The following is a 17,888-nucleotide window of genomic DNA, read 5'->3' as shown; positions in this document are numbered from 1 at the left end:
GCTTGTCCCTCTTCACACCCATCTTCCGAATGATCGCCTCAGCATTGGGAAGGAACGTGCGCTTGGTACAGTCCCCCACTCCATGGTCTGATCACAAACAGATCGGGTGAGCTGTCAGTCCAGGTTGGAAGTAACGTTCGAAAGCACTGAAAATCTGACTTAGGTACGAAAAGACCATGTTTTTTTAAATGAGTAAACGATAAAATAATATACTGCCTGCAAGACTAAGTCAAGTTCAAGTTTAAAGTTCAAGTTCAAGTTTATTGTCATTATACTCATACACAGGTATATGGTATGACGAAATGCTATTTAGCTAGCTCTCGGACATAAGTAGTACAAAGAAAAAAACACAACAACAATACAATTGTATAACAAAAGAAAGACAGAGACAACAGCCGATGTGCAAAAAACAACAACAGGCAGTGTGCAAAACAACAAAAAGGTAACAGGTTATGTGCAAAAACATGCATCAAAAGAATGAAATAAAGGGATAGAAATGATGGGGAGTGAGCTTTTGACATGTATGGTAGAGGTAGATTTTCAATGTGTGTTTGGGTTTTTGGTAAGAAAGAAGGCACTGTGAGGTTCAGATCATAGGTGAGAGGTGAGGAGAGAGTGAGAGAGGCTGGGAGTTTAATAGTTTGATAGTGCGGGGCAAAAACTGTTTCTGAGTCTGGTAGTCCGGACCCGAATGCAACGGTACCATTTTCCATATCGAACTTGAACTTGAACTTTATTGCCATATGTAACCGGTACTGGTACAATGGAATTCTTACTTACAGAAAGTCTCTCGATTATAAAACAAGTGTAAAAAACAAAACAAAGTGCAAACAGTGCATCAAGACAATGTACAAACAAACAATAGACAATGTGCAAGTAAACATGCAGACAGTTTGAATGTAAACAATACAGACGTGTAAACAATGACTGGAGATGTACAATTAATAAATTACAATGACGTAGATGGTGATGGTGTAGGTGTGGTCCGAGGGGGATGGCGAAATGTGTTTGCCAGTCTCACTGCTTGTGGATAGAAGCTGTTGAAGAATCTAGTGGTAATTGTCCGTATGCTCTTATATCTCTTGCCTAAGGGCAGTGGGGTGAAGAGCTCATGCCCTGGGTGGTGACTGTCCTCTGTGATGGCCAGAATTCTACCACGGCAGCGGTCCTCATAGAGCTGTTTAATCTCGGTGAGACCGCAGCCGATGATCTTCTGGGCCATATTGACCATTCTCTGCAGTGCCTTTCTTTCTCGCGAAGAGGTGTTGCCATACCACACGGTGATCCCGTTGGTGAGGACGCTCTCGATAGTGCAGCGGTAGAAGTTCACCAACACATGTATTGGCATCCCCCATCGCTTGAGGCACCTCAAGAAATAAAGGCGCTGCTGAGCCTTCTTCATGATAGAGTCAGTGTTCACAGTCCAGGTTAGATCTTTAGAGATGTGAATTCCCAAAAACCTAAAGCTGGTGACTGTTTCCACTTCCGTTCCATCAATACTGAGTGGGCTGTGAGTGTGTGGCCTGTGTCTCCGAAAGTCCTATCATGCTAAACGCCACAAATTGTGTTGGTCCAGTCGTATCAATCGTCCTAAAGTTACGGAAAATCGCATGCAACTAGTGCAAGCAGCACACATTTGTTCAGGATAGTCGAGTGGTTAAAAACAGCAAATTCAGATTTGTGTCTTTTAAGCTTTTTGTTTCGCTCTCCAAATAGAGGCACGGGTTCAAATCCCACTCCCGACAATCAGGCGTTTTACCCTGTCTTTTTTACCTGCCTTTACACTGTTTCAGTCTTGTTGTGCTCGCTGACAATCACAGTACGAGGGAAACGGAGAAACTATTTAGCAAAAACATAACGGACAGAAAAAAGCTTTGTAAACACGTGAATGTGGTTAGCAGCAGTAATGTATGCATTCAAATGTTTAAGGCTGATTTATAAAAGCAGCAGAAGAAAGGTGCAGCCTTTGTGAGAATTTGCGGGTTTTTATGCTGCTTGGACTTCTTTCAAGCCTATGAGGTGACCCCCGTTTTATTTTCATTTTCAAACTTCAGAACCGAATAACAAAAAGGTTTCATGTGTGACAGCATTCGGTTGCAAATACCATTTCCACGATGTATTCAGCGACGGGAATGAAATATTTTAGTGCTGGCTCAAATGCGAGGAATTTCAGAAAAACCCAGATAAGCAACGCTTGCAGTAAATGACAAATTTAAAGCGTGTAGTCAGCATGAACAGAACAAAGCAATGCTCCTTAAAAACGATCTGAAGCCGCAATTACTCTTTTATCTCGGGCAGTTCATTCCGATACGATGTTTCCGCAGAATAAATGAAATGCCGAACTCCAAACATGTTGTTGCCATTATTGTTACTCCTGCTGCTGTAGTTTTAAGCTTTAATCAGTGGGTATGTAATGTTGTAAAGGGGCTGGACTACTTTGTTCCATCAAAATTCCATTATGTGAATTTATGCTTTTTTAATATAAGCATTAACAATACAATGCGTGCTCAAAAACCGTTACTTATTAGCTTAAGAAGCAGCAATGTTTTGACAAAGTGTGGTATTCGAACAGTAAATGCTGAAGTGTTTAATACTTGCTTGTGAGCAGATCTCCCTCGATTTAGACAAACTCTTGTTCGGCCGATGTGGAAAGAAAGCTGAATTTCGCTGGGTACTGGGTATCACTGTTACGCCATCAGGTCATGCTAGAAGGATTGGGGGATCAAATTGACACAGAGGGACCCAATGTGGGGGCTGAACCCACAGTTCTGAGATTAAGAGATTCTTGCTCTATGGACTGCGCCTATATAACTCCAGCAGTAATGTTTCTGGGTGTGGATGAACATGACATAATAGACTGACAGTAGGAACACGTGGCCCACAGGCAGTGACAGTATCGCTATATTTGGCTGCAGTATATTGTGTTGAGAGCAGCAATAACTTTCCTGCAGAGATGGGAGTGCCTTTAATACAGCTCTTTCAATCAGACAGAGTAACAGGAATTGACCTAAAGTTTCGGCTGTGGATCCATGTCCACATGGGGGAAAGAGACAGTAAAATAGCGATGAAGAAAGAAAAAGATTTGTGCTCGCTGCAAAGTAGGAAAGAGGTGGTCAGACACATAAAACAGCTTGGTGATAATTTGCAGCGACAGTTTTATGTTATTTAGTACACGGATTTGTTCCTTAAGATGTGTAATTTGTATGTTGGTTGTATGAGAACAGTTTCTTCTCAATCCTGTCAATTGACAGTGGAGAGCTAGCTGGTGCACATCTTCAAGAAGACTCTCTTTAAGGCGATTACAAGTTTCTCGAACAAATCTGTGTCATATTTTTAAAATAGTTTAGCTAATGAGCAACGAAAGTATAAATGAATTCTCCCACCCTCCATTCGAATATAAAACTCCATGTGCGAGTCTAAGTTTCCTTGAAGCTACTGATGTTCGTCATTATTGGACAATCCCGGTGATATTGACTAAGAAGCTCAATTTTTACGTGTTGTAGTTCAACATGTGCAAAACATTCGTATCCCCTGCAAATATCGGCAAATATTCTCAACAATTTGTGCCATTGCAATTCGTGCAATTCGTGCCATACTTTTTCGAAATGTATTCTGACATCCCAGGATCAGAGGGTCATATTTAAAAAACTGGTGCATTAAAATTTCTTGTACTTCAGGATTTTGATAGTCTGTTACATTGTCTTTCACACATCGGTGTCAGAACTGTGAGACATTTTCATAATGGGGGGAAGGCCGTAGCAATAAGCAGAAAATGAATTCACCTTTTCTCAGTGTAAGTCCATGTTGTGGTGAGTTTTTAAAATTGGTTTGCGATTTTCTGAAATCTATTCCATACAAAAATATAATTTGGACAGTCGCTATTTATTTGGATATTCCCTTTAAGAGAAGATGTCTACAGTACTCCAGCCGGATTAGTACTGATCGAAGAGAGCCATCTACAGGCGAAAGGCGACATAACATCACAGCAGCAGCATTTAAGGTGGAACGAAAAACGGGAATAAGAAGCTGGCGAATAAGAAGCCAACTTCAGCCTCGTAGCAGACCCTGGGAGGCACGCTCAAAATAATCGCCTTTCCCAGTACTTCAGAGTCTTATTTAGATCGCTTCACTGCAATTTTATTTGATTGATGGGAGTTGTGAAGCCATAGAGCCTGAACTGCGCTTCACATTGAAATTGAAGCCATTTCTCATGTTCTCTCAGTGTCGAGGAAGCAATTGCGTGTAAAGGAGGCGACTTGAAAATGAAACGTGTAATCACCTTACAGAGGGTCTTCACGACGGGGTGCGTCAGCTAGTTCTCCATTATTGTCACTTTACTGGACGTCTGAAGAAACCTATCTACAATGAAAATACAAACTGCACAGTTTAAGGCACATGAAGAGAAATCCGTGTGCTGATTGACTCAAAAAATGTCGCTACAAATAAGCCGGGTTGATTTACTTTTCCGACCACCTCCCTCCGTCCCCTTTGCTGTTAGCACAATTCTTTCAGTGTCTTTTCTTGTATTTTCCTTGCTATTTTACTGTTCCTTTTCCCCATGTGGAGATGGATCCACCACCGAAACCGTTTTCACCCTGTGTTTCTGCACTGTCAGTCTGTATGAGGAGCAGAACTGCACAGCTCCAGTGGCGCAATCGGTCAGCGCGCGGTACTTATACAGCTGTGCACAGCGGAATGATGCCAAGGTTGTGAGTTCGAGCCTCACCTGGAGCAGTATAGCCTGTGTCTTTAGCTATTGAAAGCAACTGTCAAGTTTAGATACTCTTAGGTATTTGATGGAAATATATTAACATCAAACGAACAAGTAAAAGTTTATTTCGAGTCACAATCAAAGAAGGCTCCACAGCTGAAACGTTGTGTTTACTTCTATTTTCAGCATGGAATAAACCTATACTTTTCCATTTGCAACCCACGCATGCTGACGCAGCTCCCTACTTAAATTACTATCAGCTGTGTACCTCCAGTTGACCTGTACACAAATATATGAGAGGTCTACTGAGACGAGAGGAGCACTGAAGACTTGATAAAGCTCTCGCATTAGATTCTGTGTTTTTGCTGTTCCCCAGATTTGTTTTTAATGTTCTTTTTCTTTTAAAGTTGTTGCATTTGGTTGTTTTTTTTATAGTTGCTAGACTACTACAGGGATTTACCTAGGTTCCTGGAAGACTTCTTGTTTTGTGTTTGTTGTGTTTTCGGGTTACAATTTTTTTTTCTATTTATAGGACCCCACGCATTACTATGGGAGTAGATAACTTTAGTTCTTACATTGTACCTGAAATTACCACATAAACTACTACTCGGTTTTCCTTTTTTTTTATAAAAAAAGGCAAAACTAATGTTTGTTTCTCCTTGCTGCTGATTGGTAGCTACAACGGGTCAGTTGCAACAAACTGGCTGCTGAAATTTGTCAGCAGCTCTGTAGAAAACCTGTTCTCAATTGCAACGAACCTAAAATAACAGCTGCTGCCCATTAGACATTACTAAAGTAGGAGACTAAGCAGACTAAGCGGAACAATAGATTACATTGGAACTGTCCTGAATGTAGTAGAAATAATATCGTCATTAAGTAATGAACAATTGCTTTCCAGACACTACAATTATTCACAAGGAATTTTATCAATACATATTGTATTAATAAAAGTGTAATATCGTAATAATGAAGTTTAATGCTATTTGTATTAGTAGCTGTATTACAGGTAATGCATGCACAGACTTTATTATACTATAATGAATTTTCAGGTATCCCGGGGAGAGAACTGAAATGAAGGTAATACATATTTAAAGGGGTGTAAGTCTTAAATGTGTTCTGTCACATAGGGGTGTTAATTGAATAGATTTGTTGTATTATTTAATATGATTTGACTCTACACTTGTGTTTCTCAGGAGACAGCATTAATATTGGGGATTTGCGGATACAGATAAGAAGTTGTACTATACAGGCAAATGTATGGTTACCTTAATGAAAAAAACTCTTATCATTACCCTTTTCAACATTATTATTTAAGACAGTCTTTCAGAACAGTATTCTCGTATTAGTGGCTATAATCTAATGATAAAGGTGGTGAAACAGGTGAAATGTGCGGAAAGAATTGGAGATGGAACAGGAGACTCATCCACTCGATAGAGAGCTTGGGTAGGACTGCACAAACACCGTGTCAGTGTTTAGTGGCATAATTTAAAAACAATACGTGGTTTAACAATATCAACTGCTCTACTGTGAGCTCAGCTCCACAACTAGTAATACATTGCCCACATTTTCAAATTAGATACATGTGTTTTCTACATGTATGTAATTAGTTCTTTTTTTGTTTTAACTGATTTAAAATAGAATATTTATAAAACAGACAAAGGGTTTATGTGTCGCGCTGAAATTCACACACAAGTAAGGAAAGATATCGCGCTTAGGAAGAAATCCAGAGTGGAGACGCCGGCGGTTGAAAATAGCCACATACATGCGAGGTACTGTACTGTATGTGCTCTACCACTGAACTAAACTCCCGACAACTACTGTATCTTTATCTGCGGCACTTTGTTTTAGGAAGAGTGAGGAGTCTACAAGCCTAGAAAATGTTAGAAGAATTCAAAACAAGAGGCTCTGCTTCACTGTTTACTCAGCTTTCGTTGGACAACTAAGTAAATGACAAATATTCACTTTTTGATTAAAGAACATAAAAACACCTTTCTTCCAGCCAGATTCAAACCAGAGAACAAAGAGTTCCCAGCTGTTTCCACTATATTTCTCCGCTCTTACAGCTGAGTTATCGAAAACACAGGAAGCCCACCTTTTGTCTTACATAAAGCACAATGTAGTGCAGCGTCCTTATTTATTTAAATCCCAGTTCGAAATCAAATCTCATTCCCATAGTCCTGTTTAGTTTGAATTTAAGCAGTTAACCAGGCTTCTACTCTATACACTCCCAGAGATATTACAAAATGTTTGAGGGACATCATTAGATATAGAAATTGACTCTTTTTTTCTAGTGGGATCACATTAAACCTTTCTTTTGGATTGAGAACAGGATCATCGTGAGATTCAAAACACATCTGCCTTTTCTTCTTTCAATGACGAATGGATTATTGAGGTGCAAACATCGGTTCAAATCAAAACAAAATTGTACTATACAGTACTTCTGTTTCAGCTACCAAAATTTAGCCTTAGTTGTAAAATTCCATATTAATATTCAATATTAAGTGGATTTAAACATGCACAGTAGAGAAACAGATTAAATCTCTTCCTCCCTGGGCCACTTGCTCGCTTCTCTCACTAAACCAGCATTCCGTCTCTTTACAGCTGTTCCAAGACCCTCTTTCTGTCACAACTTTCTACATCTATTCTGACTTCACACCTCTTGATTGGCCTCTCTTTCTGTCCCCTGCTCCTGCCTCTCACTCCTCCTCCCAGCCTTTGTTCTCCCACTACTTTACCTTTGCCTACTGCCCTGTCTCTCTTACACCCGAAGAAGGCTCTACGGCCAAAACATTGTGTTATTTTTCTTCTTTTTTTCAGCATGGAATAATCCTATCTGTCAGAAGTGTTTGACTGACAATTGAGCAATATGTGATTATCTCTTATAATTATTTTTACTTATTTAATGAACAGCAGTATTGCCACTCTTATAAGTGTAATATGATTATCAGCAGCAGCAGACTGATGGTCGTGTCTACAATAGTGACCAGCTGACCAGTCTGTAGCTCTGAGCAGTGGGACTCAGATCACACAGAAGACCTGTCTGTGTGTGATTCCACACACAAGAGGCTCTGCTCTGCTGGGATTCAGCGTCTCCCACACATCTCTCGCAGACAGTCTTATAAATATAGAGTTAAACAGAGTCTGATAACAGTTATACAGTTAATTAAATCATCAAACCCGCAGAGGAACTGAGAGATCGAGTGAAAATAAAACCGAGAGCTGCTCTTCAACCTCCAGGATCAGGAGTCTGATCCTCCTGGCTTCTATTCTATGGAGATTCATTTAAAACGCTTAAAAGCACTTGTTATAGAGACCTGTGCTCCTTCTCTTTCTCTTCTGCTCCACAGGAGTATGCTTTATAACGCATTATTCTGTGAAGTAAACATTGTTTTTTTCTGTTAGTGTTTAATGAATTTCATTTCTCGGTATAATAATATAATGTTAATATTAAATTTAATTATAGAGTTACTGTTACAGTATTAACAGTAGCAGTAGTGTTAGTTTTAGTGATAGCATTACTGTTATTATAAGTATAAGTGTTTGTAGAGTGTATGTGAGTTTGTGGTGCTTGTGAGTGTGTGGTGTTTGTCAGTGTGTGAATGTATGTCAGTCAGTGTGATCTGTCTGTCATTGTGCAGGTGTGTGTCTGTTAGTATGTGGGTGTGTGTCTGCAAGTGTGTGGTGTCTATCAGTGTGTATGTGTGTGTCTGTGAATGTGTGCGAGTACTGTATGTGTGTGAGTGTCTGATTGTGTGTATAAATGTGCGTGGTGCCTGTGAGTGTGTGCTGTGTCTATGTGTGTGTCTGTGAATGTGTGTCTGTGAGTTTGTATCTGTGAGTGTGTGTAATGTTTGTGTGAATGTGTGTGAGTGTGTGGTTGTGTGTCTGTCGGTATGTCATAATGTGTGTGAATGTGTGGGTGTATATCTGTCAGTGTGTGTGTAGGTGGGCTTGGGCTCCATGCTGTGTCTGACAGAAGTGACCCTTCAACAGGTGTTGAGGTCCAGAGTCGCTTGAAAATTTCTAGAGCAATTTATAACTTTCTAGAGTCCAGACCAACGAACAGAAATCTGTGAGTGCTGTGTTTTTATCACTATTAGCGTATGTGGTGTCTGTGGGTGTGTGGGTGTTTGATGTGTGTGGGTGTGTGTCTATGAGTATGTGTAGTGTCTGTGTGTCTATGTGAGTATTAATGATGATAGCACTACTGAATACTAGTATTCATGTGAGAATTATTGATGATAGAGCTACTTTTAATTTTAGTTTTAATGTTAGTATTCATGTTAATATTAGTGATAATCATAGTGTTAGTGTCAGGATATTAATACTCATTGTCATGTTAGTTCTGTTATTATTGGTATTATTAGTGTACTACTAAGTTTGTGTTATTGTTAGTAATAATGATACTGTAAGCCTTAATTGCAGTGTTACTGTTGTAATATTGGCAGTATTTGTGTAAGTGTTAGTTAAAGTGTAACTGTAGGTAAGAGTGTAGGTAAGGCCCCAGCTGCCCTGTGGTGGCTCAGGGAGGGCCTGTGGGTCGAACTGGAGGGGCTGCTCTAGATTGAGGAGAGCCGGGTGCGGACCTGGGCTCAGAATGCGATGTCTTCCATCCAGCTGGACTGCCTGGAGTTGTACGATGAGGTTCTGGCCAAGTTTGGATTGGAGGCAGCATATAGATGCAGCCATTCAAAGTGCGCGGTACAGACACATACCGGAGGTAATTGGCTACGGCGTCGTGCTTGTGACGCGTGATGACGCAAAATACCGCAGTACGTGATTGGTTGACCGACAGGGGCACTCGTGGTCTGTTGGTCTGTCGTAGAAAGACTTACTGTAAACATCTTTACTGTGCCCGTTGTAGATATTGAATTTTACCACTGAAGGGAAATCTTTGTAGCTGAGCATAAAAAGAATAGGAGCATACTGTAACGCGTGTGAAGGCCATAAACGATATTAATTTTGGAACATAAACATACAGTATATAGCTGGTCTTGGTACTTTAAAGAAAAAAATACACACCAGTATTCCATTTCTCCCTAAAGATTGTAAGCTTCGAAGTCTTTAACGTGATACTGGAGTCAACAAGCATACTTTTAGAATTTGATTAAAAGGGAATATAATATGGAATCGCGTATCTCAAGAATTTAATAACGGTATGATTATATCCATGTACTGCGGCAGGGCTGTGTAGGGCTGTTTCCCCTGCCTGCTCATGCAAGCTGTCTTGTAGCCTACTGGTCTAAGTGCGTGACTACCAACTGACAGGTTGTGTGTGTTCAAATCCAGCTGGTACTGGACTTTTCATTTTTATTTATGTATTTTTTAATCGCATAACATAAACATATTACCGTATGCAAACTGTACTGTATACAGTATGTATATGTATATTTAATGTCTTAACTGTGCACGTTTAATTGAATTTAAAAAAATATTTAACACGAACATTAAGCTGTTTACATCTTCCGCCTGAGAACAGTCACCCGTTGCTACCCAACGCAGAAACACAGCCACTGACTAGCAAAGAGAGGACATTAGCTACCCAATATGATAAAGAAATAAATGATTATTTTGTTTATTTCTTTTGCACATTTATTTGAACATTTCCATCGATTGTACAAGCACTTGGAAACTGTCCAATCCCTAGTTCATCAGGCATTTTACCGGTCTGGCGCCGGTCTGTGTCTTCCAGGATATAATGCCAGCGAACTCTTGTTTTTATGTCCACTATAACAGACAATCTCCTTTGCTTTTAACCGAGCGTTTAATAATTTCCTAAAATGAAAATGATTTACTTTATTTCCCTCACGGGATCAATAAAAGTATCTATCATCTGTCTAATCTATGGGACAGAATTCTGGGGTCTCCCCATACCAGAGATTATGGTAGGGCTTCAGAATGGTGATTGGCTGACACCATCTGACACCCCTCTGATTGGAGAAAAAAGATGTGCTGGTTTGCTATACATACTGTACCAGGAAGAGGATTTCTTTCTATTCAAAACGTGTATTTTAAAAGTTTAAGAAGTAAAAACCTTATAGCGTACACAGATTTCTAAACTGATCAGGATCGTTATTTTTGTCTTATGCATAATAATGTTCACCGCTCTGTCTAGCAAATTAATAATAAACTTTATTTTATATAGCGTTTTAAACAAATAAGTAATTAGATTGCTCATAAACCTAATCACTTGCTTTTTCTTTTTATTTAGGCTCAGATTTCAACTATAGATCGTATTATTAATAACCATAATAACAACCAACCAACAAAAACAACCATATAAACATAATACCAACCAAAAACATAGATAACAACCACAATACAAAATCAAATAATCAAACCATTTTACTCTCGCAAAGTCCTCCAATTATCATAATCCCGCCCCTTATGCAAAACCAAACCTTCCTCCCATCCCAGTTTATCCTGTTTATCATAAACAAAATCCACCTCAATTTTCAACATAAAGCATTACACAAAATCAATACCTCAACACTCCATACTCAACAACGATAATTCACAAACAGCCAGAACATGTAACTACACATTCCCAAACAGACCTAATTTCCATAGCCCCGCCCCTTATGCAAAACCAACATCCCTCCCCTGTTCTCTCTCTCCCCTGGCGGTTGTAATTGTTTTTATTTTCAAATAAATTTTAGCAAAGTCATGTATTTTAAAAATCTTAAGATTTTTATATTTATGTCTTTATTTAGTGGTTTCATTAGTGACAAAGGCTAAACTTTCTTGGAAAAATGTCTTTTATGTAAACCATGTTTGCTTTTAATTCATTCAGGGCTAAAATATGTTCATTGTCTTCTAATGAAAGAAGGGTTCCTTTCGCCGTAGTCGGGAGCCTAGCCTTTAACTAGTAAGTACTGTACTTACTGGGTTTTTGATGGGGGGAGGTGTCTTTCGCTGGAAATCTCGCCTCCTACTTTGAAAATACCCGTGAAACCGGTTCAATTCGTCACAGCCAGCACTCCTGCAGAGAGGGGGGTTGTACTTGCAGTGTATACAGTACACGCGTTATGCTCTTCGTTAATGTCTGTGAAGTTTTATTTAATCTCTGAGCCATACTGATTCTTCTGGAAGCCAGTTTCCGCCAGGGAGTAAAAAAAAACACACACTATGGTATTCTCTCCAGTGCAGTGCAGTTAAAAACATACCTCTGATGCTGCTCCTAAATGAATATCATTTATGACCATCAGAAGCTTTATGCTCCTTTTCTTTTTTCCAGTGGATTGAACAGGGAGAGGCATTTCATGATGTACTTTTCACTGATGAAACAACAGTGGCTCTGGAACAGTTTTCAACCAAGTCGGTTTATAAAAAGGGGAGATATGTACACGTTATTGAAGCTAAAAGTTTAGCCTTTGTCACTGATGTAACCACTAAATAAAGACATATAGAAATCCCTACGTTACAGACTGTATATGGCTGGTATTGGTAGTTTAAAGAAAAAATACACACCAGTATTCCACTTTCTCCCTAAACATTTTAAGCATCAGTCTTACATGTGGTTATTTCGGAAACGTTTGTACGTGCTCCTTCTGACCATGTTACTGTTTACTGTTACAGACCATATTAAGTTTAAGTGCCTGTGGGCACTTTTCCTGTCCTTTCATTAGAATCTTTCATTAGAAGGTTAGTCTGTTCTACCCTGAGAATGTAGAGGGGGTGAAAAGTGCCCGCGGTCATTTAATTAGTATTAAAATTCACACTGATTCCCTTGCGAAGATACGGACATAGGAATATTCGTGCGTGGTCAAAAAATGGCATAAAAACGACAAAGTGAAGGCTGTGAAAAAATTCACAATGTACTTTATACACAAAGCAAATATACCCCCCCCCACCTCTCAATTCAATTCAAGCTGCTTTATTAGCATGACAGATGGGTACAATCAGTGTTGGGTATTTACTTTGCTTTGAGATGCCACTTTTAAAGGTGATATATAAAATCAAGGCTTTAACTTGCTTTAACTCCGCAAGTCTGAGTTCTTGTGTCTGTCCTATCCGAACCCGAAAGTATTACAATATGTATCTTTATAGCAGGTGGTGTACAGCTTTTTAGCATAGATTACACTTTTCTAAAATGTATTTAAAAAATAAAATCGATTACAATCTAATCTTTCCACGTTTGATCCCAAAATAAATCTAAACGGGGAGAAAGCTATGCTGAAAGTTTATTAAGATACTTAGAAGACAAAAATATCAATTTATGTTGCAAAATTCGATCATGTTGTGATATTTAGAAATATAAATTTGTTTGGTGCGAGTGAGGTTTTATTTAATCTCTGACTCAGTGATGGCCTGACACGGTGAGGTGCCCTGGCAGCTGTATGATGCAGTGGTGGCCTGGCACGGTGAGGTGCGCTGACAGCTGTGTGGTGTGGCGCAGTTGTGGCCTGGCACGGTGAAGTGCGCTGGCAGCTGTGTGATGCAGTGGTGGCCGGACACGGTGAGGTGCCCTGGCAGCTGTATGATGTGCCAGGCCACAACTGCGCTACACCACACAGCTGCCAGCGCACCTCACGGTGCCAGGCCACCACTGCATCACCCACCTGCCAGCGCACCTCACCGTGCCCGGCCACCACTGCATCACACAGCTGCCAGCGCACTTCACCGTGCCAGGCCACAACTGCGCCACACCACACAGCTGTCAGCGCACCTCACCGTGCCAGGCCACCACTGCATCACACAGCTGCCAGCGCATCTCACCGTGCCAGGCCACCACTGCGTCATACAGCTGCCAGCACACCTCACTGTACCAGGCCACCACTGCATCACACAGCTGCCAGCGCACCTCACCGTGCCAGGCCACCACTGCGTCACAACACACAGCTGCCAGTGCACCTCTACATACCCGACCACCACTGCATCACACAGCTGCCAGCGCACCTCACCGTGCCAGGCCACCATTGCGTCATACAGCTGCCAGCACACCTCACTGTACCAGGCCACCACTACATCACACAGCTGCCAGCGCACCTCACCGTGCCAGGCCACCACTGCGTCACAACACACAGCTGCCAGTGCACCTCTACATACCCGACCACCACTGCATCACACAGCTGCCAGCGCACCTCACCGTGCCAGGCCACCACTGCGTCACATAGCTGCAAGCGCACCTCACCGTGCCAGGCCACCATTGCGTCACATAGCTGCAAGCGCACCTCACCGTGTCAGGCCACCACTGCATCACACAGCTGCCAGCGCACTTCACCGTGCCAGGCCACAACTGCGCCACACATATTTCAGCGCCATATATTTCATGGATATTATGGAATATAATGGATGGATATCTTAGTTATCTTTCTAGTTCACAGGTTTGCATGCATAATTTAATTTTGAAAGCCACTGAGACATCAGGTACTACTGTTGTATTTATGAAAAAGAAACAAAACAAAAAACATACTAACAACTGTGCCATCCTACTCCTTAGTTAATACATTTTATTATTCATAAACAATTAACATTGTAAGCAAAATATTTTGAATTATATTTAACCCTATTTTTTCTTTAGTTTTGCATTTAACTTATTATATGATAGTCAGACTTAATGTATATTTGAACAATGAAAATATATTTTTACAAGATTTTACATTAAGCACTTAAAATTAATATGGTTAATAATAGTAAACTGTAACATGCTGTAACAAGATCGGTTAAACTGCGAAGAAAATGCTTTCAGAGAAAAGGTTACAGGTGTGAAGAACATAGATCTCCAATGCAATTTCAACCAAAACTGTTCCCACACACCCTGCCCCCACTACCATTAGAATATACACAAACATTTTAGCGTTTCATTCTGAGCAGAAGACCCTCACACCTGAAGAGTGCTGGCTGTGACGAATTAAACCGGTTTTACAGGTTTCAATCACAGACCATGTGACATGGGAGTCAGGAAACTACAGTAACACCGTATTTGATAAAGCTATAAAAACGCTATAAAATAATGTGACTTGGCACAGAACAAGTTTACAGCACAGTACAAAAATAAATGCTGACCATGACTTTAGAAGCATAAATTGCCTTACACTCAATTTAAACACAAGCTGTCTTTAGCCCTCTAAGCTGGTTCATACAGAAATGTAGAGATCCAGGCTCAGATCACACAGCTTCATTAGCGAATACATATGCAGGACAACTAGAGAAGACGTTTTACAGAGGATGGATTTTTAGAAACATCCCATCAGACATCCCATCATATTCACAACGTGAAATCTAGAAAATAATATTATGTAACCAAAATCCGCAATATGGAAACAGAACCTGTGTAATTGTTGATAGATGACGTACTCGTAACATTTTTTCAAGACGAACTACAACATTTAAAAAATGACTTGTATGTACTTGATATCTCTAATCAATCCACGGGTCCCAGCACAAAACGAAACTAAAACACATACCGTTTTGCGCTTCTTATTAGTTGCTCAAAAGTAATTCTAAAAGTATGCTTGTTGACTCCGGTATCACGTTAGTTAAAGACTTCGAAGCTTACAATGTTTAGGGAGAAATGGAATACTGGTGTGTATTTTTTTCTTTAAAGTACCGAGACCAGCCATATACTGTATGTTTATGTTCCAAAATTAATATCGTTTATGGCCTTCACACGCGTTACAGTATGCTCCTATTTTTTTATGCTCAGCTACTAAGATTTCCCTTCAGTGGTAAAATTAGATATGAATATTCAATACTTAAACGGGCACAGTTAAGACATTAAATATACATATACATACTGTATACAGTACAGTTTGCATACGGTAATATGTTTATGTTACGCGATTAAAAAATAAATAAATAAAAATTCAAAGTCCAGCACCAGTTGGATTCAAACACACAACCTGCCAATTGGTAGTCACGCACCTAGACCAGTAGGCTCCAAGACAGCTCGCATGAACAGGCAGGCAAAACAGCTCTACACAGCCCTGCCGCAGTACACGGATATAATCATGCCGTTATTAAATTCTTGAGATACGCGATTCCATATTATATTCCCTTTTAATCAAATTCTAAAAGTATGCTTGTTGACTCCGGTATCACGTTAGTTAAAGACTTCGAATCTTACAATGTTTAGGGAGAAATGGAATACTGGTGTGTATTTTTTTCTTTAAAGTGCCGATTCCTGGAACACCCCTCTGAAGTGGTTCCATAAAATCTGGTATACGGAAAAGAAAGCGTTCATAAATACAAGTGTCTTTTAATACACTCTTTGCTGTGCTCTTGAGGATCCTTGTGATATTTTAAGCTCTAGTTGAATGATAGGTGTCGCATTTTAAATATTTTTCGTAGTTAGAAATTATGAAACGCCCTGTTAAAAGCAAGGAAGTTTTTATGCCCGTTGAAGTAAAACAAAATGCCTGACAAAGTATGGCTTGGACAGATTCCAAGTGCTTGTACAAATGTGCTAAAGAAATTATACTTTGAGTATACAGCTTGTCCAAAGTCATCCATTATTAATACTATTAGTAATATCTTCAGTAAAGGCTTTGATGCATAAATATTTCTGATAAAGGTAGGTTGTGTACTTTTGTCCAACTGAGCAATCTTGCTTTCATAAAACATACCAACATTTTAATGACTGATGATTAACATGCTGTAATACACAGTTCAAAATTAAAGGCTCAAATGCTGTACATGAGAGGTTACACTCCCCCTGGCGGTTTTACAAGGCGAAGCCGGATAGTTAGTCACGTGACACACGTGAACTGCGTGATACCCCGGTGGGCGTGTCGCAGTATGCCGCGAAATACCTCACCCATTTTGAATGGCTGCATCTGTATGTGGGATTAGTGAGTCACTGAAACCCCTCCCCTTGTCCAGCTTACACCGTGGTATCGGGGCGGTACAGGGGCTGGGGCGACTCTCCTGACCCCCTCAGCTTTCCAAGATATCTGCGTCACCCCACTCAACCTGGATATCTCCCAGATCCAAGGGGAGAGAGACAGGAGCTGGGCTGGGACACCAGCCTGCTGTTATTTCAGGTGGGTGGCTGAAAAAGACACCGCTTACAGATCCATCATCCTTGCAGGTCAGCTCCTCCCATTCCTTCACCAAGATGCTGTGCTGTTCCGGGGTCGATGAGGATAAGAGCAACACTACAGAGCTGAAGAGATGGAAGGAGCCGCAAGGGGGCAAAAGGACAGCGGCACCAGTGGAGAAAGTCAGGAATGTCCGGGTTGGGAGGCACCGGTCCCTGAACACCCAGGAGCGGGATAAGGAGAGGAGGCGGAAGCTGGAAGGGTGGTTGATGGATCGGAGACAGGAGGTGCAGGAGGAGAAGGAGAGGAGGAAGCTGGAGGAGGACAGGATGAAGGTGGAGGAGAAGAGGAGGAAGGAGAGAAGATGGGAGAAGGAGGGAGAGGACAGGAGGCAGATGCTGGAGAAGGAGAAGAGGAGACGGGAGAAGGAGGAGGAGCAGAGGAGGAAGACTGAGGAGAAGCAGGAGAGGAGACACACCAAGGCAGCAGATGCAATTAGGAGGACCATGAACAAGGAGGAGCGGAGACATGCCCAGGAGGCGGAGGAGAACAGGAGGGAGGAGCAGAAGCAGGAGGTGAGATGGGAGAAGAAGGAGCAGAAGAGGTGGAAGGCCTACGCTCGGGGGCTGGAGAAACGCCTGCAGCAGGAGGAGGAGAGGAGGCAGAAGGAGAAGGAGGAATGGAGGTGAGCTCAGGAGGAGGAGAGGAGGAAGCAGCTGAAGGAGGAGAATAAGAAACAAGCAAAGGAGGAAAAGGAGAGAAGGAGATTTTGGGAAGAGGAGGAGAGGCAACAAGCAAAGGAGAAGAAGGAGAGGAGGAAACTGTTGGAGAAGCAGGAGAAGAAACAAGCAAAAGAGGAGAAGGAGAGGAGGAGAGTTTGTGAAAAGGAGGTAAAGAAATAGCTGAAGAAGGAGGAAGAAAGGAGGAGAGTTTTAGAGAAGCAACAATTGAAGGAGAAGATGGAGAGGTGGAGAGTTTTGGAAAAAGAGTGTGCCCCAGAGTCCAGTATTGTACAAAATGGTATGATCTGAAGAAACGCCAGAGCACAATGTATCAATTTGGGTGACACTAACAGAAGAGGGACACAACATGTAAATTCACAAGGTTTATTTTCAACAACAAAAATGTGCTTGAAAATAATTTGACAAGGAGGAAAACTTTCATGTATGGATACCAGTATTTCCCCACTAGGTTTA

General features: G+C 41.0%; 2 protein-coding genes and 1 non-coding gene across 3 annotated transcripts in view; 2 read left to right on the top strand and 1 right to left on the bottom strand.

Moving 5' to 3' along the window:
* Nucleotides 1-17,888, bottom strand: part of LOC148665564 (antigen WC1.1-like) — a 589,159-nt gene that overhangs the window by 53,223 nt on the left and 518,048 nt on the right. The gene's annotated exons all lie outside the window — the stretch shown is intronic.
* trnai-uau (transfer RNA isoleucine (anticodon UAU)) lies at nt 4,641-4,734 on the top strand. Its single transcript has 2 exons — nt 4,641-4,678; nt 4,699-4,734. It is a non-coding gene; the product is annotated as a tRNA-Ile (tRNA).
* Nucleotides 16,745-17,683, top strand: LOC148665602 (uncharacterized). Its single transcript, XM_088633084.1, has one exon. It carries the CDS (start codon nt 16,770-16,772, stop codon nt 17,379-17,381), a length of 612 nt encoding a protein of 203 aa, XP_088489210.1. The 5' UTR covers nt 16,745-16,769; the 3' UTR covers nt 17,382-17,683.

The sequence above is a fragment of the Lepisosteus platostomus genome, chromosome 5 (assembly GCF_059453375.1).
Source record: "Lepisosteus platostomus isolate fLepPlt1 chromosome 5, fLepPlt1.hap1, whole genome shotgun sequence".
Classification (NCBI taxonomy): Eukaryota; Metazoa; Chordata; class Actinopteri; order Semionotiformes; family Lepisosteidae; genus Lepisosteus; species Lepisosteus platostomus.
The sequence above is the reverse complement of the archived record's forward strand: the minus strand, read 5'-3'. Positions and strand labels throughout refer to the sequence as shown.

Bases quoted from the DNA above. Each gene is read 5' to 3' on its own strand.
- LOC148665602 (XM_088633084.1), top strand. From the start codon at position 16,770: ATGCTGTGCTGTTCCGGGGTCGATGAGGATAAGAGCAACACTACAGAG.